This window comes from Rhinopithecus roxellana, chromosome 6, assembly GCF_007565055.1.
Source record: "Rhinopithecus roxellana isolate Shanxi Qingling chromosome 6, ASM756505v1, whole genome shotgun sequence".
In the NCBI taxonomy this organism is placed as follows: domain Eukaryota; kingdom Metazoa; phylum Chordata; class Mammalia; order Primates; family Cercopithecidae; genus Rhinopithecus; species Rhinopithecus roxellana.
Genome location: NC_044554.1, coordinates 29,043 through 50,118, shown reverse-complemented (window position 1 = coordinate 50,118; position 21,076 = coordinate 29,043). Strand labels below are relative to the sequence as shown.

Genomic DNA, 21,076 nt, shown 5'->3' with positions numbered 1-21,076 from the left:
GTGGGGACCTGGGCCTTGACCATGAAACCATTGTTTCCTCCTAGGGCTCCTGGCCTGTGATGGAAGGACCTGCCTCAGATCTTTGACATGACCTGAAGACATTTTCCCCATTGTCTTGACTATTAACTTTGAGCTCCTCTTTACTTTTGCAAATTTCTGCAGTGGCTTGAATTTCTTTCCAAAAAATGGGGTTTTATTTTCTACCTCATGGTCAGGTGGCAAATTTTCCAAATTTTATATTCTGCTTCCATTTTAAACATAAGTTTCTTATCTCCATCTGAGACCACGTCAACCTGGACTTTATCATTCATATCACTATTAGCATTTTAGTCAAAAGCATTTAACAAGTCTCTAGGAAGTTCCAAACTTTCCCACATCTTCTGTCTTTGTCTGAGCTCTCTAAACTGTTTCAATGTCTGCCTATTACCCAGTTCCAAAGTCACTTCCATATTTTCAATTATCTTTATAGCAGTGCCCCAAACTCCCAGCATTAATTTTCTATATTAGTCTGTTTTCACCCTACTATTAAAGATACCAGAGAATGGGTAACTTACAAAGAAAGGAGGCTTAATTTACTCACAATTCTGCATGGTTGGTTAGGGTCTAAGGAAACCTACAATTATGGTGGAAGGCAAAGGAGAAGCAAGTACCTTCCTCACTAGGCAGCAAGAGAGAAAGAGAGCAGAAGAAACCACCACTTATAAAACCAAAAGATCTTTTGAGAACTCACTTACTATCATGAGAACAGCATAGGGGAAAATTTCCCCCACGTTCCAGTTACCTCCCACCAAGTCCCTCCCTTGATACATGGCAATTACAATATGAGATAAGATTTGGGTGTATAAGATCTTAAAGTTATGAATTCAATACAGGGCACAGAATATAGCTTTTTTTTTTCTTTCAGAGTTACTGAAGTTTCTATTCTAGTTAATTATCCACCTTATTAAAATGATCTTTTTTGTTTCAATATTGTTCTTTTCTTCTGAAAATGCATACAGACTCACACACAAACACACTCATTTGCTACATAACTTTCTTACACTTAAGGTGTATCTTTTTTTTTATTTTATTTTTTTAGATGGTGTCTCACTCTGTCACCCAGGCTGGAGTTCAATGGTGCCATCTTAGCTCACAGCAACCTCTGCCTCCCGGGTTCAAGTGATTCTCCTGCTTCAGCCTCCTGGGTAGCTGGGACTACAGGCACGCACGACCATGGCCAGTTAATTTTTTGTATTTTTAGAAGAGATAGGGTTTTACCATGTTGGCCAGGCTTGTCTTGAACTCCTGACCTCCAATGACCCACCCACCTTGGCCTCCCAAAGTGTTGGGATTACAGGCATGAGCCACCGCACCCAGCTGGTGTATCATTAGAGTAATGCATTTGTATATGTAACTATGTAGACAAAAACTAAAAGTCTGTTTTTGTCAGCAGAGAGGCCACATGTAAAAAAATATATAAAACAATTTTTAAAAAATATTTAATCATGACTCAGAAATGTATGGATATTAATTACACTCATGAAATTTTTATGGTCATAATAAAATGACCCTATGGCTAATAATAATTCAATTGCACATACTGAAATAACTAAAAGTGTATAATGGGATTGTTTGTAATACAAAGGATAAGTACATGCTCCAGGTGATAAATACCTCATTTACTCTGCTGTGATAATTAAATATCATATGTCTGTGTTAAAATATCTCATATATGCCATAAGTGTGTATGCACACTACCCACAAAAATTTTAAAAAATTTTAAATAAGATAAAAAAGAATACAAATTTGACCTATGGGAAAAAAATTCTTCGAATTATTTGCAGTTTAAAACCACTGGCAGGCTCACACCTATATCCCAGCATTTTGGGATGCCAAGGCAAGTGGATCACCTGAGGTCAGGAGTTCGAGGCTAGCCTGGCCAACATGGTGAAACTCCATCTCTACTAAAAATATGAAAATTAGCCAAGTGTGGTGGCACGTGCCTGTAGTCCCAGCTACTTGGGAGGTTGAGGCAGGAGAATCGCTTGGACCCAGGAGGTGGAGGTTGCAGTGAGCCCAGATTTCGCTACTGCACTCCAGCCTAGGTGACAGAGCAAGACTCTGCTTCAAAACACACACACACACACACACACAGAGGCAAAAAAGAGATTACTAGAGATGTCATTCCCCTAGATTAACAAATACGATATTGTTACCATCTTTTACCTAGAACCTTAAGTAAGATTGGACACGTTAAAAGTTGATGGCAAATTAACACTTCTTTCAAAGCACAATAGTCTTAACACATTAAAAACAATTATGTTTAATGAAAAAATTAAGTTCACACATAATCTTTAAAAAAATTTTAAATTTATTACATTGTATTACATAAAGGTACAATTGATAAAATACTACTAACATTCGAAGAGTTTCCTCTCACTAGAATTCAGAATATTACTGTGAACACCCACCTTATACATCACTAAAACAATGTTATAAGTCAGCCATAAAGAGCCTCTCCATTTAGATTTTTCATTATGCATCTTACAGCCTAATGTTCTTACTCTTTCATAGGAAAGTTCATGAAGAATGGACACCTATAGAAAACAACCCCTCATACCTCTGATGCAATTGATCAAATACTTTTACAAACAATGGGAAGAAGGAATCAATGTGAAGTAACTTGAGACTTGAGTTACATTATTATTTGCTTTTTAGAAAATCTATAATTTTTTTACAGAAAAAGTAGCATGCCTCAAATGTAATTATAAATCTCCAAAAAAATCTACTTCTTTAAAATGTATATAGTGATATCTTTGGATCTCTTTTACACTCAACACTCTGATTTAGTATAATGTCTAGTTTCAGTGCCTTCATTCTTTCTACTGTGAATCCTCAAATGTTTATACAGACTTAATTTTTGATTAAATATATTTTCCCCATTTGCTACATATGCAAAAATATTTTTTAGTAGAAACTGGTGTTTTCTAAGCTGTAGTTTCCAGACAAATGTTCTTTCACATTCATTACATTTTTAGACTTTCTCTCAAATATAAATCCTCTGATGTTCACTAAAGTTTGAGCATCTGCTTCAGGGTTTTCCTTTAATATAAAATGTGTACAATAAAATCTGTATTACAAGTAAAGGTACTACAATCCTCTTTATGTTTGAAATGTTTGTCTTCAGATAAATAGTCTTTAAAGGCCTATGTTTTCTGAAGGTCTTTTTACAGTAATCACATTTATAATACTTTTTTTTGAGATGGAGTCTTGCTCTGTTGCCCAGGCTGGAGTACAGTGGTGCAATCTCGGCTCACTGCAACATCTGCACCCTGGGTTCAAGTAATTCTCCTGCCCCAGCTTCCTAAGTAGCTGAGATTACAGGTGCATGCCACCATGTCCTGCTAATTTTTCTATTTTTAGTAGAGATGGGGTTTCACCATGTTGGCCAGGTTGGTCTTGAACTCCTGACCTTGTGATCCACCTGCCTTGGCCTCCCAAAGTGCTGGGATTACAGTCATGAGCCACCACACCTGGGTTATAATGCTTTTATTAAGTATAAACTTTCTGATATTGAGTAAGATATGAACAGATATTAATGGCTTTTCACATTCTTTGTACAATTTTTCTCTAGTATAAATGCTTTCTTGTGCCATAAGGTGTGAGTATTTGTTAAAAGTTTTGCCACATTCTCCATATTTGTAGGGGTTTTCTTCAGTATAAATTATCCTACCTACCATAAACGTGTGACTACCATTTAAAGGCCTTGCCACATTTAACACATTTCTGGAGTTTCTCACCAGTATGATTTCTCTTTTTTAGAAAAGTTTGAGGTGTGGTTAAATGCTTTGTTACATTTTTTATGTATGTAGAGTTTCTCTCCAGTATAAACTTTTTTAATTAATAAGGACGGAGAACCAGTTAAAGGCTTTGCCACAATTTTTTTTTTTTTTTTAACAATTGTAGGGGTTGTCTCCAATATCAATTATCTTACATTTATTCAAACAAATGTTTGAGGACTTTTAAAAGACATTTCCATATTCCTTATTGTAGGGTTTCTCTTCAATATTAATTCTCTTAATGTATAATAAGGGTTCAAGACTAGTTAAAAGCTAAAGCTTTTAACCACATTCTTTGTTTTTGTAGGGTTTCTCTCTAGAATGAATAATCTGATATTGTGTAAGGCCTGAGATGTGCTTAAAGGTTTTGCCACATTTTTTACCTTTGTAGAGTCTCTCTAATATACTCTCTTAGGCTTTGGGAAGCTGAGAGGCAGGTAGATCACCTGAAGTCAGGAGTTCAAGACCAACTTGGCCAACACGGTAAAATCCCATCTCCACTAAAAATACAAAATCAGCCAGTGTGGTTGCATGCGCCTGTAATCCCAGCTACTCAGGAGGCTGAGGCAGGAGAATTGCTTGAACCCAAGAGGCAGAGGCTGCAGTGAGCTGAGATCATGTCACTGCACTCCAGCATGGGTGACAAAGTGAGACTTCATCTCAAAAAAAATTTTTTTTAAATAAATTATCTTAGGTTCCTTAAGGTTAAAGGGCTGGTTAAAGGCTTTGTTACTTTTTTACATTTATAAAACTTTTGTTCAATATGAATTATCTTATGTACAATAAAGGCTTGGAACTGATTAAAGGCTTGGCCACATTCTCCACACTTGTAGTGATTTTTTCAAGTATAAGTTATTTTATGCATTATAAGGCCTGAGGGCTGGACTTCATCACGTTACTCACATTTGTAGGGTTTCTCTCCAGTATGCATACTCTTATGATTAGCAAGACTTGAGGACCACTTAAAAGCTTTGTCACATTCTTCACATTTGTAGGGTTTCTCTCTAGTATGAATCCTCTTATGAGTATTAAGAGTTGAGGAGAAGGCAAAGGCTTTCCCACATTCTTTACATTTGTAGAGTTTCTCTCCGGTATGAATTATCTTATGTTTCTTAAGGGTTGAGAGGCAGTTAAAGGCTTTGCCACATTCTTCACATGTGTAGGGTTTCTCTCCAGTATGAATTCTCTTGTGGTAAGTGAGGGATGAGGATAAGCTAAAGGCTTTGCCACATTCTTCACATGTGTAAGGTTTCTCTCCAGTATGAATTCTCTTGTGGTTCGTAAGTGTTGAGGAGCGGCTAAAGGCTTTGCCACATTCTTCACATGTGTAGGGTTTCTCTCCAGTATGAATTCTCTTATGTTTAGTAAGGCTTGAGGACCAGGTAAAAGCTTTGCCACATTCCTCACATCTGTAGGGTTTCTCTCCAGTATGAATTCTTTTATGTTTAGCAAGGGTTGATGAGCAGTTAAAGGGTTTGCCACATTCTTCACATTTGTAGGACTTCTCCATAGTATGAATTATCTGATGTTGATTTAGGTGTGAAACCATACAAAATGATTTGACATACTTTTTACATTTCAAATGTTTCTTTCCAGTATGTCTTGTCTTATGTCTATTGGAATTTGAATATTTACTGAAGACTTTGACACATTTATGAGTCTGAAATATTTTGTTTTGGGTAGTTGACAAACATTGGTTAACTTCATTATAACCTCCCTCTTGCACCTCACACTCACCCATGCTTTTACATTTTTTTACTTGTAAATTCTCATGTCCACATTTTCCATATATTCTCGGTATTACATTTTGGAGTGAATCTTTTATGCCCAGCTCTGGCTGAAGGTCTTGGGTGAAATGAGAACATGTAACTGAAAGACATAAAAATCACAAGTTACTTAACTTACTAGACTCAGATAAATATACTTTACAAATCATAAAATTATATAAGGTACATTAGCAAAGTGGCGTATCAAATTACCACAGGCCACAATTCCTTCATAGGTTTATAAATGTAACAAAACCACAGTGATCAAAATACCTTTGCTGGAAATTTATAAATAAAGTAAGTGTGTGCATCAGGTGGGCACAATGCCAAGAGCCATATATAAAGAGAAGAGAAGTCTGCGACATTCACCCAACACAGTCCTTCCTCATCCCCAGTAGAAGAATATGGTGTCTTTAGGAGCAAACTGTTTTTTTATTATAAAAGACCCGAAAAATACTGGGACCTATATCTTTACTTTTGGCTTATGGGGTCCTTTCTGTCTTCCATGATAGAAAGTGCTGAATGAAATGGTGGTATACTTTTGAAATGACACCTTTAAGTCTTTTGAGATCAAAAGTGAATGTTACAACAGCAGAAAGACTGCAGTCCATGGGCAGAAAACAGGTGTAGAAAGTAGCTACCTACTGGTAAGAAGAAACATGGAGAAGTCTTTTAACTGAAAAATAAATGCAAAATTGCAGACAAGACACATCCTGAGAACATGTTTGAGAGACTCCATGAATCTCTAGCCAAGATAATTGGTTTCAGGCTATGCCAGGAAGCATTATAAAGATCATGAAAGGTAGTTTTATGTTAATGTTTAAATCTCAACCAAAGATTACAATGTATACAAAACATGAGGACAACATGGTCTAATAAAAAAAAATTTTTTGAAAAAGCAACTATAAAAATAAAGAGGCATATATTAATTTTTAAAATATATTTTAAATTTAAAATAAATTTTAAAATACGCTCAGTGAGAAAAATGGAAAACCAGACCCCTAAATAAAATCAGAAAAATAAGAATATCAACAATAAGCTTGGAATAATAAAAACAAAACAATCATGGAATTAATAAATAATAACAAAAAATTTAAAAGAAAAAAATAATGTAAGAAATGAAGAAGCTAAACAAACAACTAGGATATACACAAAAAGATCCATAACACATATTTAAGCAAAGTTTCAAAAGTCGCTAACCTGAAGACAATCTTGGAGCTATAAGATAAAAATGAGGTATTATTTATAAGCATAGTTCTCTGAGACATTTGACAATAGAAATCTTGCAGGTCAATAAAGAACCGTGTACAATGGTTAAAGTACTGAAAAAAAATCTTCATGGTGAGAATAAAAACGCAGCAAAAATGTACTACAAAATAAAGAAAAAATAAAGATCATCCAAAATAAACACATGCTGGAAAAGCATATAAACACTGCATGTGCCCTAAATAAAATGCTGAAAAGAGGTCTTCCACTTAAAATAACATGAAAAAAACACATAATTGTATGAAAATATATAACTTTCTGAAAAACATATGCATATACAAAAAATAAAATTCTGTGGCATTATCGTGATCATGCAGAAAACATTTTTAGTTATTTTTTAAAATTTGAAAGATATAAGTATAAAAATAATCATAAAACATAAAACGATATAATTATCAACATCAATAAGATGTATAGGGTAGATAAAATGAGGACAAATTTTTCTATGCAACTGAAGGCATTTTTTTTAACAGTTTAAAAATTACTGTGGTAACATTTAGAGGTGTTATAAAATCTCCAATGTAGTACAAAGAAAAAATCTTTATAGACACACAAAAGAAAATGAGCAAATTACTAACATGAAACAAAGATTGATATTATATAGTGGTAAAATGAGTCCATTTACTAGGAATCTATAACTATTATGTCTATATGCACATGCATATATAAGATCAGGGCTTCAAAATATATGAAGCAAATATTGATAGAAATGAAGCAAGAAACAAAATAGCAACTTAAGATTATAAACATTAAGACCTCACTTTCAATAATAAATAAAAAATTGAAATAAAAAATCAATTAAAAAAACAGAAAACCTGAAGAACATTATATTGTGTATGAATTCATTTTGCATTACTATAGAAAATAAACTGAGACTGAGTAATTTATAAAGAAAAAGGCTTCTTGGGCTCACAGTTGAGTAGACTGTACAAGATGCATATGCCAGCATCTGCTTCTGATGAGGATATGAGGAAGCTTACAATTATAGTGGAAGGCAAAAAAGATGTATATGCCAGCATCTGCTTCTGGTGAGGATATGAGGAAGCTTACAATTATAGTGGAAGGCAAACATGTCACATGGTGAAAGATGATGTGAGTGTGAGGTGGAAGAGCCAGGTTCCTTTAAGCAACCAGCTCTCATGTGAATTAATAGAGGGAGCCCTCTGTGATTACCAAGGGGATTGTGCCAAGCCATTAATGAGGGATTTGTCTCCATGATGCAAACACCTCTCATTAGGCCCCACATCCAACACTGGAGATTAAATTTCAACATGAGATTTGGAGGGCACAAACATCTACACCATATTATAAAACCAACTAGGCTAAACAGACACGTACAGAACTCTCCAGTCAAAAGCAAGTGGATACACAATATTATTATTTGCACCTGGTATATTCTGTTAGAATACATAGGTCTTAGTAAATTTCAAAAGATAAGCCAGGTGCAGTGGCTCACAGGTGTAATCTCAGCACTTGGGGAAGCCAAAGTGGAAGGATCACTTGGGGCAAGAAGCTTGATACCAGCCTTGGGAACATGGTGAGACCCTGTCTCTACAAATAATTAAAAATTAGCTGGGCATGGTGGGGTAGGTCTGTAGTGTCAGTCACTCAGGAGGCCAAGGTGGAAGGATTACTTGAGTCCAAGAGGTTTAGGCTGCAGTGAGCCAAGACTGTGCTACTGCACTAGAGTCTGGGCAACAAAGTGAGAAACCCTGTGTAAAAAAAAATTTAAGAAGAGCAAAATCATACAGCCTATTTTTTTCTAACCAAAACTGAATAAAGCTAAAAAGAAAAAAGGTAAAATAGGCACATCAAAAATATATGGAAATAAACACACATCTTCAATGTATTCTTGCACAGGTCAAATAATTTAACTTAATTTAATATTTTTGCTTGAGGGTCAAAAAGTTAAGTGACAACTTAGTTGTCAATATAACTCACAGTGGTGAACAAATTTAATATAATCTGTATCAAAATTCCAAAAGTATATTTATTCCTGAAATATTGTTTAAAATTTTTTAAATTTATTTTGAACTATATCTAGAGAAACATGAAAAACAGAGGCATTATACTTCCTAATTTTAAAACATAATAAAAAGCAACAATAACAACAACTGTGGTATCCACACAAAGACAGATAAAGACATGATAGAACAAAATAGGGAGACCAGCAATGAACTCTTCTGTGCATGATCAAATAATCTGCCACAAGGTTGCCATCAGCAGACAATGGAGAAAATATCATCCCTTCAACAGATAATGTTGAAAACTGGATATCTATATTGACAAAATAAACTTGGATGCTTTAATTGCATCATATACAAAAAATATTTTAAACAAAATACTTAGACTGAAAAAAAAACTAATGAAATTCTTAGAAAAAAATATAGTGGAAAGACACGACATTGGTCTTGGCACCATTTTCTTAGACATGCCATCAAAAGCATGAGCAACAAAGAGAAGAACACAAAAATTTAACTGGACTAAACTTCAGAATTTCTGTAATCAAATAACACATTTAATAGAGTGACAATGCCACCCACGAAATGGGTGACAATATTTGAAAATTACATGTGATAAAACTTAATATTGAGAATTTATAAACAACACCTAGAAGTAGACAACGATAATTGAATTACTTGATTTAGAAATGGTCAAGCAGTTTTTTCCAATTCTGTGAAGAAACTCATTGGTAGCTTGATGGGGATGGCATTGAATCTATAAATAACCTTGGGCAGTATGGCCATTTTCACGATATTGATTCTTCCTATCCATGAGCATGGTATGTTCTTCCATTTGTTTGTGTCCTCTTTATTTCACTGAGCAGTGGTTTGTAGTTCTCCTTGAAGAGGTCCTTTACATCCCTTGTAAGCTGGATTCCTAGGTATTTTATTCTCTTTGAAGCAATTGTGAATGGAAGTTCATTCCTGATTTTGCTCTCTGCTTGTCTGTTACTGGTGTATAAGAATGCTTGTGATTTTTGCACATTAATTTTGTATCCTGAGACTTTGCTGAAGTTGCTTATCAGCTTAAGGAGATTTTGGACTGAGACGACGGGGTTTTCTAAATATACAATCATGTCATCTGCAAACAGGGACAATTTGACTTCTTCTTTTCCTAACTGGATACCCTTGATTTCTTTCTCTTGCCTGATTGCCCTAGCCAGAACTTCCAACACTATGTTGAATAGGAGTGGTGAGAGAGGGCATCCCTGTCTTGTGCCAGTTTTCAAAGGGAATTTTTCCAGTTTTTGCCCATTCAGAATGATATTAGCTGTGGGTTTGTCATAAATAGCTCTTATTATTTGAGGTACGTTCCATCAATACCGAATTTATTGAGCATTTTTAGCATGAAGGGCTGTTGAATTTTGTCAAAAGCCAAGACAATCCTAAGTCAAAAGGACAAAGCTGGAGGCATCACGCTACCTGACTTCAAACTATACTACAAGGCTACAGTAACCAAAACAGCATGGTACTGGTACCAAAACAGAGATATAGACCAATGGAACAGAACAGAGTCCTCAGAAATAATACCGCACATCTACAGCCATCTGATCTTTGACAAACCTGAGAGAAACAAGAAATGGGGAAAGGATTCCCTATTTAATAAATGGTGCTGGGAAAATTGGCTAGCCATAAGTAGAAAGCTGAAACTGGATCCTTTCCTTACCCCCTTATACGAAGATTAATTCAAGATGGATTAGAGACTTAAATGTTAGACCTATACCATAAAAACCCTAGAAGAAAATCTAGGTAGTACCATTCAGGACATAGGCATGGGCAAGGACTTCATGTCTAAAACACCAAAAGCAATGGCAGCAAAAGCCAAATGGACAAATGGGATCTAATTAAACTAAGAGCTTTTGCACAGCAAAAGAAATTACCATCAGAGTGAACAGGCAACCTACAGAATGGGAGAAAATTTTTGCAACTACTCATCTGACAAAGGGCTAATATCCAGAATCTACAAAGAACTCAAACAAATATACAAGAAAAAAACAAACAACCCCATCAAAAAGTGGGCAAACGATATGAACAGACATTTCTCAAAAGAAGACATTCATACAGCCAAACAGACACATGAAAAAATGCTCATCATCACTCGCCATCAGAGAAATGCAAATCAAAACCACAATGAGATACCATCTCACACCAGTTTAGAATGGCAATCATTAAGAAGTCAGGGGAAACAACAGTTGTTGGAGAGGATGTGGAGAAATAGGAACACTTTTACACTGTTGGTGGGATTGTAAACTAGTTCAAACCATCATGGAAAACAGTATGGCAATTCCTCAAGGATCTAGAACTAGATGTACCACAGGACCCAGCCATCCCACTACTGGGTATACACCCAAAGGATTATAAATTATTCTACTACACAAAGACACATGCACACGTATGTTTATTGCGGCACTATTCACAATAGCAAAGACTTGGAATCAACCCAAATGTCCATCTGTGACAGACTGGATTAAGAAAATGTGGCACATATACACCATGGAATACTATGCAGCCATAAAAAAGGATGAGTTTGCATCCTTTGTAGGGACATGGATGCAGCTGGAAACCATCATTCTTAGCAAACTATCACAAGAAGAGAAAACCACACCGCATGTTCTCACTCATAGGTGGGAACTGAACAATGAGATCACTTGGACTCGGGAAGGGGAACATCACACACTGGGGCCTATCATGGGGAGGGGGGAGGAGGGAGGGATTGCCTTGGGGAGTTATACATGATATAAATGATGAATTGATGGGTGCTGACGAGTTGACGGGTGCAGCACACCAACATGGCATAAGTATACATATGTAACAAACCTGCACGTTATGCACATGTACCCTAGAACTTAAAGTATAATAAAAAAAAAAAAAAAAAAGAAATGGTCAAGAAAGCTGGGCGTGGTGGCTCATTCTTGTAATCCGAGAACTTTGGGAGGCGGAGGTGGGCAGATCACCTCAGGTTAGGAGTTTGAGACCAACCTGACCAACATGGCAAAACCCCATCTCTACTAAAAATACAAAATTAGCCAGGCATGGTGGCACATTCCTATAATCCCAGTTACTCAGGAGGCTGAGGCAGGAGAAACATTTGAACCCTGGAGGCAGAGGTTGCCCTGAGTCAAAATTGCACCATTGCACTGCAGCCTGGGCAACAAGAGTGAAATTCAGTCTCAAAAAAAAGAAAGAAAGAAAGAAAGAAATGGACAAATGATTAAACTAAATTTTAATTTAAAAAGTTACACAAATGGGAAGAACTATTTGAAAGGTTGCACAAAATTAATAATTTATAGAAAAATGCAAAACAAAATCACAATACCAAACAAAATTACCTTATATCAACTCGAATGGCCACTATAAATTTTTTCAAAAACACCAACTATGTAGATGATGTAAAGAAACTGATACCTATTCAAGTTGTTGATGAGAAAAAAGATGCAACTATCATAAAAAGTATCATGAATGTTCTTCGAATAATTCTAAATGAAATTATACAACACAGCAATTCTATTTATGAATCTATATCTAAAATATGCAACATAGTAAAATGAAGACATAAGAGGTATCCTGCTTGCATATCCCCCCACAGTAAGTCTCATAACCCAACCTCTAAATAAATAAATAAATACATGGATAAAAATTTAAAAAATTATAAAAAAAACTTTAAACTATATTTCAAGAGTATAGTAATGAAAATGGAATGGCGTGTGCAGAAAAATAGGCAACCACAAATGAAACAGAAACTACTATTCTCACACATTTTAGACATGATGCAAAAAAAATTTTAATGGTTTAACAGAGTTTCTCAAAAATATGCAGATATTAGTGTACTCCAAAAGCAATGGAAAAGCAGTTTATGCAGTCCCTGATAAGCCACAAAGAAAACTTTGGCTCACACTGTGAACTTGAAGAAAGATACTGAAGTGAAAGCAGAATCCACAGAGAATTTAAAAGCATGGGCAGACGGTAACACTATCTGAGAGCAAAAGTAAAAAATGACTCGGGCTTCTCAGAATCTCTTTCCATGAAGCACATCTCCCCAAACCACATTTTAGGACTGGCTTCCTCCTTGATTTGTGTATCTCTCATCTGTGGTCATCTGCTTCATTTCACTCTCACTTACCTGGGGTGTTTGGATACCATCTCATTTCTCTTTATATTCCGAGGCTCTTTATTTTGCTCCAGACAGGTGATCAAGTCGGGCTTAGAGACAGCAATACCTGATTTATAAGAAAAAAAAGTAAATAAATCTTGCTGAATTCTTTAATTACCAAATTAGTATTATGCTTAGTAAAGAGGATATACTAGAAAATTCTAGAAAATTAATATTGGTCATAACAGAACTTTTTAACTATTAGAAAATATTTTAAATGTGTAGTCCTTAATTTCACTACTGAGTACTACTGAATCAAAATTGGTGGCGGCAACTGAATTCTAAGGCATGGGCAACGCTATTTTATGCCACATTTTTTGGAATTGTCACTAACCTTGAGCGAAAGATACATAAGCTCAGGAAAGGGAAAAGTTCAGGTCAAAATAAAACGTCTGAAGAATTTGTTTCTACACCAATGAATCCCCAAGATTTTCTTATAAAATCGGAGAGCTAAAATTCATTCATGCAAAGCAGAAATTACCAAAATCATCTTAGAAAAGAGAGAAGGTAATATATTAGGAATTGTGTATCGAAGTTATCCTCACCCAGGGAGACCAGGTTTCTGTAGTTCTCTAACATCACTATCTATATAAATTTCTGCTGAGCATGATCCAGGCATTGCCATTCTGCCAGAGAGAATTCTATAGCTATGTCTCTGAATGTCAACAGTCCCTGAAAAAAACAAAAACAACAAAAACATTCATGAACACACAAACACTCACCACATAGCCATAGGCAGAGATTTTTATTTGACTCAAGTTAAAAAGAGAGTAAAAAGAAGTGGTTCTCACTTATAAGAGTGACTAAAATTGTTCAATAAGACAATTTTTAACATGGAAGTATGCTCTAACTCTGAGAAGAGAGGACAGCATAAGATCCACAATACCACAGTAGCTTTGATACTTTTCTGTAATTATAAAATTAAGGGCATCAACATGGACGTGTCCTTCTTTTTTCTTGTTTTCCTCTTTTTTGACTGAGTCTCACTCTGTTGCCCAGGTGGGAGTGCAGTGGCATGATCTTGGCTCAGTGCAACCTCTGCCGCTTGGGTTCAATAGATTCTCCTGCCTCAGTCTCCCGAGTAGCTGGGAGTACAGGCACAGGCCATAATGCCTGGCTAATTTTTGTATTTTTAGTAGAGACAGGGTTTCTCCATGTTGGCCAGGCAAGTCTTGAACTCCTGACCTCACGTGATCCACTCACCTCAGCCTCCCAAAGTGCTGGGATTGCAGGTGTGAGCCACCTCGCCCAGCCGGACATGTCTATTTTTTGAGTGCTATATTTACATCATACAGAATAAGTTGTGTATACTTCTCAGATAAAAACAGTCATTATGAGTTGGGAAGGTACCTCTTAAGTCTTAATCCCAGCTAATAGAGAGGCTGAGGCAGGAGAATTGCTTGAACCCGCAAGGCGGAGGAGGTTGCAGTGGGCTGAGATTGTGCCATTGCACTCCAGACTGGGGGACAAGAGTGAAAACTCAAACAACCAAAACAAAACAAAACAACAAAAAAAGAAGGCTATGCTATACAGAAAAAATTTTTTTTCAGAACCCCCAGACTATCATAAAAATAGCAAGAAATAATTGAAACAACTCATTAGGTATAAACAACACAAGCAGAGAAGTAAACATCTGCAAGTTCTGAACACATGGTATTCCAAAAGGCAGAGTGGACATTGCTTTTTTTTTTTTTTTTTTTTAGACAGAGTCTTGCTCTGTCGACCAGGCTGGAGTGCAGTGGTGCGATCTTGGCTCACTGCAACCTCCACCTCCTGGGTTCAAGCAATTCTCCTGCCTTAGCCTCCTGAGTAGCTGAGATTACAGGTGTGTGCTACCATGCCCAGCTAATTTTTGTATTTTAATAGAGACGGACTTTCACCATGTTGGTCAGGCTGTTCTCAAACTCCTGACCTTGTGATCACCCACCTCAGCCTCCCTAAGTGTTGGGATTACAGGTGTAAGCCACCACGCCTGGCCCAGACACTGCTCTTGATCTGCAACATGCTCACCTGAGAAAAAATGATTTTTTTCTTTTCCTCCTCTTTCTCTGAAATGTATTTTCAGATAAGATGCTCTCGACATATCAAATCTGCATCTTGAGAATGTCTTTAAAGCACAACCTATTCACCTGCTACCATCACACACACCCACGGGCAGAAAGACCGAGACTTGCTGAAAACACTCAACCCATTTTTGTTGCGTATAACTGAAAAGATTTGAGAGCAATGACAGAACAACAAGCTTCTCCATAACTATTAAAGTATAAGTTTCTTTTTCCCTGCCCTCCGTATCAGACATCAGCAAATTCTTTACATAATGGCAGCATTAACTGCACTGACCTCCTCCTCCCAAACGGAAACAGGGCAGGCAGTGCAGCCTCCTTAGATGCGAAGGTTTGGGAACTAAACTCTCCTGATGGATCTTGAATCCCTCAAGTGTATAAGTTACTTGGTAATCTCGGCCCTGCTTTATGCAAAGTGATTCTTCAGGAGCAAAAGGGTCCAGGAATTGGGATTTTTAAACAAGTCCCCTGTAAATGCTGATTGTGCTTTCCCAAGACAACATTATTAGCATTAGCAAGAGAAAGAGGCACAGCAAAGAGTCCCTTACACCCCGCCACGGTCCGTCACAATACAATTACTTCTGGTACAAATAAAGACAAACCAATCTCCACCCTGAAATATTATATTTTTTGTTGGCTTTTTTCAGTTTACAGAGAAAACAGAGGCAGCAATGTCTAGTAAGTCTGCACCTGGGAAACATGTACACATGTACTAATAAAATGTTTATTAAGCAGGTACTATGTGCTCAGGAGCATGTCACAGAACGCTACTGGGAATAACACATAATGTGATTTAATTTTCATAGCACTCTGGGAGTTGCTACTAAGTGTTGAATAATTTTTAGCATTTAGATTAAGAGCACAGCAGTTTTATTTCTTCTTATGTGTCTCTATCATTAATTTTTAAAAGAAAATGTATAGAACAATAAATCAATATAAAAAACATCCGAAATGATACAATTACATAAGAATTGAATAATCAACTTCCAAATGGCTATTTTGTAAATAATGAAATTAAGGCAGAAATAAAAAAAGTTTTGAAACTAATTAGAGCTGAAATACAACATACCAGAAGCTCTGGGTCACAGCTAAGGCAGTGTTAAAATGTATAACACTACACATCCACATCAAAGAGTTAGAAAGATCTCAATTTACAAATCTAACGTCATAATTAAAAGAATTCCAAAAGTAAGAGCAAACTAACTTCAAAGCTAGCAAAAGACAAGAAATAACCAAAATGATAGCTGAAATGTAGAAGGTGAGACATAAATAACCATAAAAAGTTTAATGGGCCAGGCACAGTGGCTCACACCTATAATCCCAGAACTTTGGGAGGTCGAGATGGGCAGATCATGATGTCAGGAGTTTGAGACCAGCCTGGCCAACATGGTGAAATCCCGTCTCTACTAGAAATACAATATTAGCTGGGCGTGATGGCGGGCACCTGCAATCCCACCTACTCAGGAGGCTGAGGCAGGAGAATTGCTTGAAACCAGAAGGCGGAGTTTGCAGTGAGCCGAGATTACGCCACTGCACTCCAGGGGTGAAAGAGTGAAACTGTCTCAAAAAAAAATTCAACAAAACCAGAAGTTGATTCTATGAAAAAATTAATGATAGATAAAACACTAGATTAATGAAGAAAAAGAAATAATTCATATAAACACAATCAGACTAAAAAGTCCAAAAACAACAGATGCTTGTGAGGTTATGGAGGAATGGAAAGCTTATATCCTGCTGGTGAGCGTATAAATTTGTTTAACCATTGAGAAAAACAGTTTGGCAATTTTTCAGTAACCTGAAAACAGAATTACCATTTGACCCAGCAATCCCATAACTGGGAATATAACCAATGAATGTAAGTTATTCTACTACCATAAAGACACATGCATGCATATGTTTATTACAGCACTATTTAAGAAAAACAAGACATAAACCTGTATGTCTTCAGTGGTAGACTGGATAAAGAAAATGTGGTACGTACACACCATGAAATATGATGCAGCTGTAAGAAAGAACAACATCATGTCCGTTGCAGCAACATGAATGGAGCAGGAGACCGTTATTTTTAGAAAACTAGTGCAGGAACAGAGAATAAAATACTGTATGTTGTCACTTATAAGTGGGAGCAAAATAATGAGAAAACGTGGACGCAGATAAGAGAACAGACGCTGAGGCCCACCCTACAGGGTGGAGGGTCAGAGGATGAAGAAAATCAGAAAAAAAAAATCCGTTGGGTACTATGCTTAGGTCCTGAGTGATAAAAGAATCTGTACACAAAAACTTCATGATACTTTTACCTATATAACTTGCACATATACTCTTGAACCTAAAATAAAGGGTAAAAGAAAAAAAAATTCGGCCGGGCGCAGTGGCTCACACCCATAATCCCAACCCTTTGGGAGGCTGAGGCAGGCAGATCACCTGAGGCCAGGACGAGACCAACCTGGCCAACATGGTGAAACCCTGTCTCTATTAAAAATACAAAAATTAGCTGGGTGTGGTGGTACACACCTATAATTCCAGCTACTCAGGAGGCTGAGGCAGGAGAGTCTTTTGAACCTGGGAGGTGTAGGTGGCAGCAAGCCAAGATCATGCCACTGCACCCCCAGCCTGGGTGACAGAGCAAGACTCTGTCTCAAAAAAAAAAAAAAAAAAAATTCATGGGTGGGAAAGAGTGCAAGGTCAGTGGTAGGACTGGTTTGTGCTACAGTGCTCCACATGGAGCTATACTCTAATTTAGTCCTGTGTCCATGCAGGCAGATTAGACCATGATCAAGTGGTATGGACCCCTACATTAGTGGAGGAAACAGGTGCTACTGCAGATTCAGTGTCTGGGGTTGAGGATATGCCAGGAAACTTGTAGGCACTTTGGTTGGATTTTGGCAAAAAGCACTAAAACAAAAGCGCTGTGGTAGAATTCTTGAGGGTGGGGCCTAGTCCTGGGAGGGGTGTGGACGCATCAATGTCTAGTGGGTCTGTCTGTGAATGGGTGAGAATCATGTGGTGGCAGCTCTGAAAGGAGGTCAGTTATCACAGTTCCTTTTCTCTAAGTTTTTAGTTCCCTTTCACCCTGAGAGGAGACTTAGAATCACAAGACAATGTGCAGTGTGACAGCCTGTGTGCAGGAGAACAGAGCCTCCCCTTACCAGACACCCAGAGTCCCCCTCCAGGCCAAGCCTCTGTAATATCTCTTTTCTGACACCTGGGATTACAAACACCTGTCACCACGCTCGGCTAATTTTTGCATTTTTAGTAGAGATGGGGTTTCACCATGTTGGCCAGGCTGGCACCAAGCAATTTTTTAACACCAACTTGTTGTCTAACATTTCTATCCTGATACCACCCAGAGTCGGCACGGACCATAATTCAGAGCTCAGTGTCACCATATCGCCCTCACTGCACGCGCCTGTCACAAATCCCAGGGACCCATCTATGCTTCTCAGCTACTGTCTATAAATTGGGGACTCCCATAATGTCCCTCAAGTTCAATAATTTGATAGAGATACTCACAGAATTCTGCAAAATCCTGTACTTATGTTAACCAGTTTACTACAAAACATGCAACCAAGAAACAGTGAAATGGAAAAGATGTATAAGACACAAAAAAAAAATGTTGGGAAAGATGGGGTATATAGCATCCGACCTCTGCTTTCTTCTTATGTGAAATATTTATAAACGGCAAACTTTTTTTTACAAAGCATTGAATGGCACTTTTTAAGTGTCATCCAATGACTTTTAAAAAAATAATTAGTGTAAGAACTGTGTCTGAAACATACAAGAAAGGACAAATAGGTAATAATGTGAGTTAGAAAAGTTGGCATTTTGGAATGTCAGATGGAACTGGAAATTTAGTATTTTACTGCAGGCCAGTTAGTCTGTGAGAACAGGGAAATTGACTCAAGACCTTGTTTAAGACACAGTTGAGGCCCAGCGTGGTGGCTCACGCCTGTAACCCCAGCACTTGGGAAGCCAAGCAGGCGGATCATCTAAGGTCAGACGTTCGAGACCAGCCTGGCCAACATGGCGAAACCACATCTCTACTAAAAATACAAAAAGTAGCTGGGTGTGGTATGGGCCTGTAATCCTAGTTACTCAGGAGGCTGAGGCAGGGTAATTACTTGTACCAGGGAGGCGGAGGTTGTAATGAGGCAATATGGAGCCACTGCACTCCAGCCTGGGTGACAGAATGAGGCCCCGTCTTAAAAAAAAAAAGAAAGAAAGAAAGAAAAAAAAAAGCACAGTTGAAAAATGCAGGCTGCCTGCAATAGCCTATTCCTGTAATCTTAGCACTTTGAGAGGCAAAGGCGGGCAGATCACTTGAGGCCAGGAGTTTGAGACCAGCCTGGCCAACATGGCAAAACTCTATCTTTACTAAAAATACAAAAACTAATAATAATAATAATAATCTAATAATAATCCCAGCTACTCGAGAGGCTGAGGCAGGAAAATCACTTCGACCCAGGAGATGGAGGTTGCGGTGAGCTGAGATCTCACCACTGCACTGCAGCCTGAGTGACAGAGCGACTCTGTCTCAAAATAAATAAATAAATAAAAATAACAGCAAGGGAAAGCCAGTTTCCTGTGGAGTGTAAAAATATTTAAACAGTAGGCAATTAGACTAAGGTGGATTGACTTTTCTCGGCTCTCACTTAAAAAAACAAAAATCTAACTCAAATGTATCTCTGTGGCCGGGGCGGTGGCTCACGCCTGTAATCCCAGCACTTTGGGAGGCCGAGAAGGGCAGATCATTTCAGGTCAGGAGTTCGAGACCACCCTGGCCAACATGGTAAAAACCCGTCTCCACTGAAAACACAAAAATTAGCCGGGCACGGTGGCGGGTACCGTAATTCCAGCTACTCGGAAGCCTGAGGCGCGACAATAATTGAACCCGGCAGGCAGAGGTTGCAGTGAACCGAGATAGCGTCACTGCACCCCAGCAAGGGCAACAAAGTGAGACTCCCTCACAAAAAAAAAAAAAAAAAATTGCATTTCTTGGAAATTATTACATTGAAGAAAAAAATTCAGGCCTAGTCAACCACAGACTGCTAATTAATCTGTGATGACATAACCGATAAATATTCACCTGGATCTTACAAATAAGGAAACTACATAACTTTACCAAAGCAGTTACTGAATTTGGTTTGCTTCATCATGCAACTTATAACAGACTTCTTCAAGCCTCTCCCATGGACCACAACCCATAAACCATAGCTGGGCGCTCTATGATTCTTGAATCACATTTTGATCAAATTGTCTAATATTTTTACAGTGACTCCCATACATTTCTAAAAGGAAAAATGAGGAACTAAGGACCTCAGGGACCACAACTCTTTCCACTTACGAATCCCACACCCTGAGTCAGGATTCTCCCCTGATGACTTTCCCACCCATGCACAATCTGGGTGAGATGAGGCGCTGGGAGTGCAGAGCTGCCCAGAGAGGGCTCCAGCCCAGGGCAAAGCCACTGCAGAGGAAAAAGAACTCCCAGGGTCCCAGCCGCTGGCCCAGGCACCATATTATGTCTGGAGGGGACTAAGAGCCCACCTGGGCCAAGGAGGATTTGGGTCCTCAGACTCCAGAGCCAACTGCAAGGAAGTTTGGGTCCTGCTACAGCCACTTTCAGCCGGTTCCAACCAGCCCCCAGCCCTCTCTCACGATGACAGACCCACCACTCACCATTTCTCGGCTTCCAGGGTGTCCCGGTCTTTTAGCCATAAATCTGCGAATACCTGCAGGACAAAAAGCCACAGTGGCTTGGCCTCTAGGAGCAGAGGAAGCAGAGCAGTGAGGAGAAGAACTGGAGCTCTGGACGCAGAGAAACACAAACGACCAGGAAAATTACGGAAGCGTCCTGTTCTCTCCCACTGCATGCCTGATTGGACAGTTTCTAATCCACTGCCCCTGATTGGATTAGGTTTCAGGACCCACCCTTCATGCCCTGAGTGATGAAAAATGTGATCAGACACTGGGCTAAACCAAGCAAAAAATAACAGGTTAGACTGCAACCTTT

General features: G+C 38.0%; 1 protein-coding gene across 1 annotated transcript; it reads right to left on the bottom strand.

Moving 5' to 3' along the window:
* Positions 1 to 4,713: 4,713 nt before the first annotated feature.
* On the bottom strand, positions 4,714 to 20,781 carry LOC115898280 (zinc finger protein 679-like). Its single transcript, XM_030932626.1, is given in 4 exon segments — positions 4,714 to 5,713; positions 12,974 to 13,070; positions 13,549 to 13,675; positions 20,743 to 20,781. Coding segments are annotated over 4 exon segments (1,263 nt in total).
* Between the last annotated feature and the right edge of the window lie 295 nt (positions 20,782 to 21,076).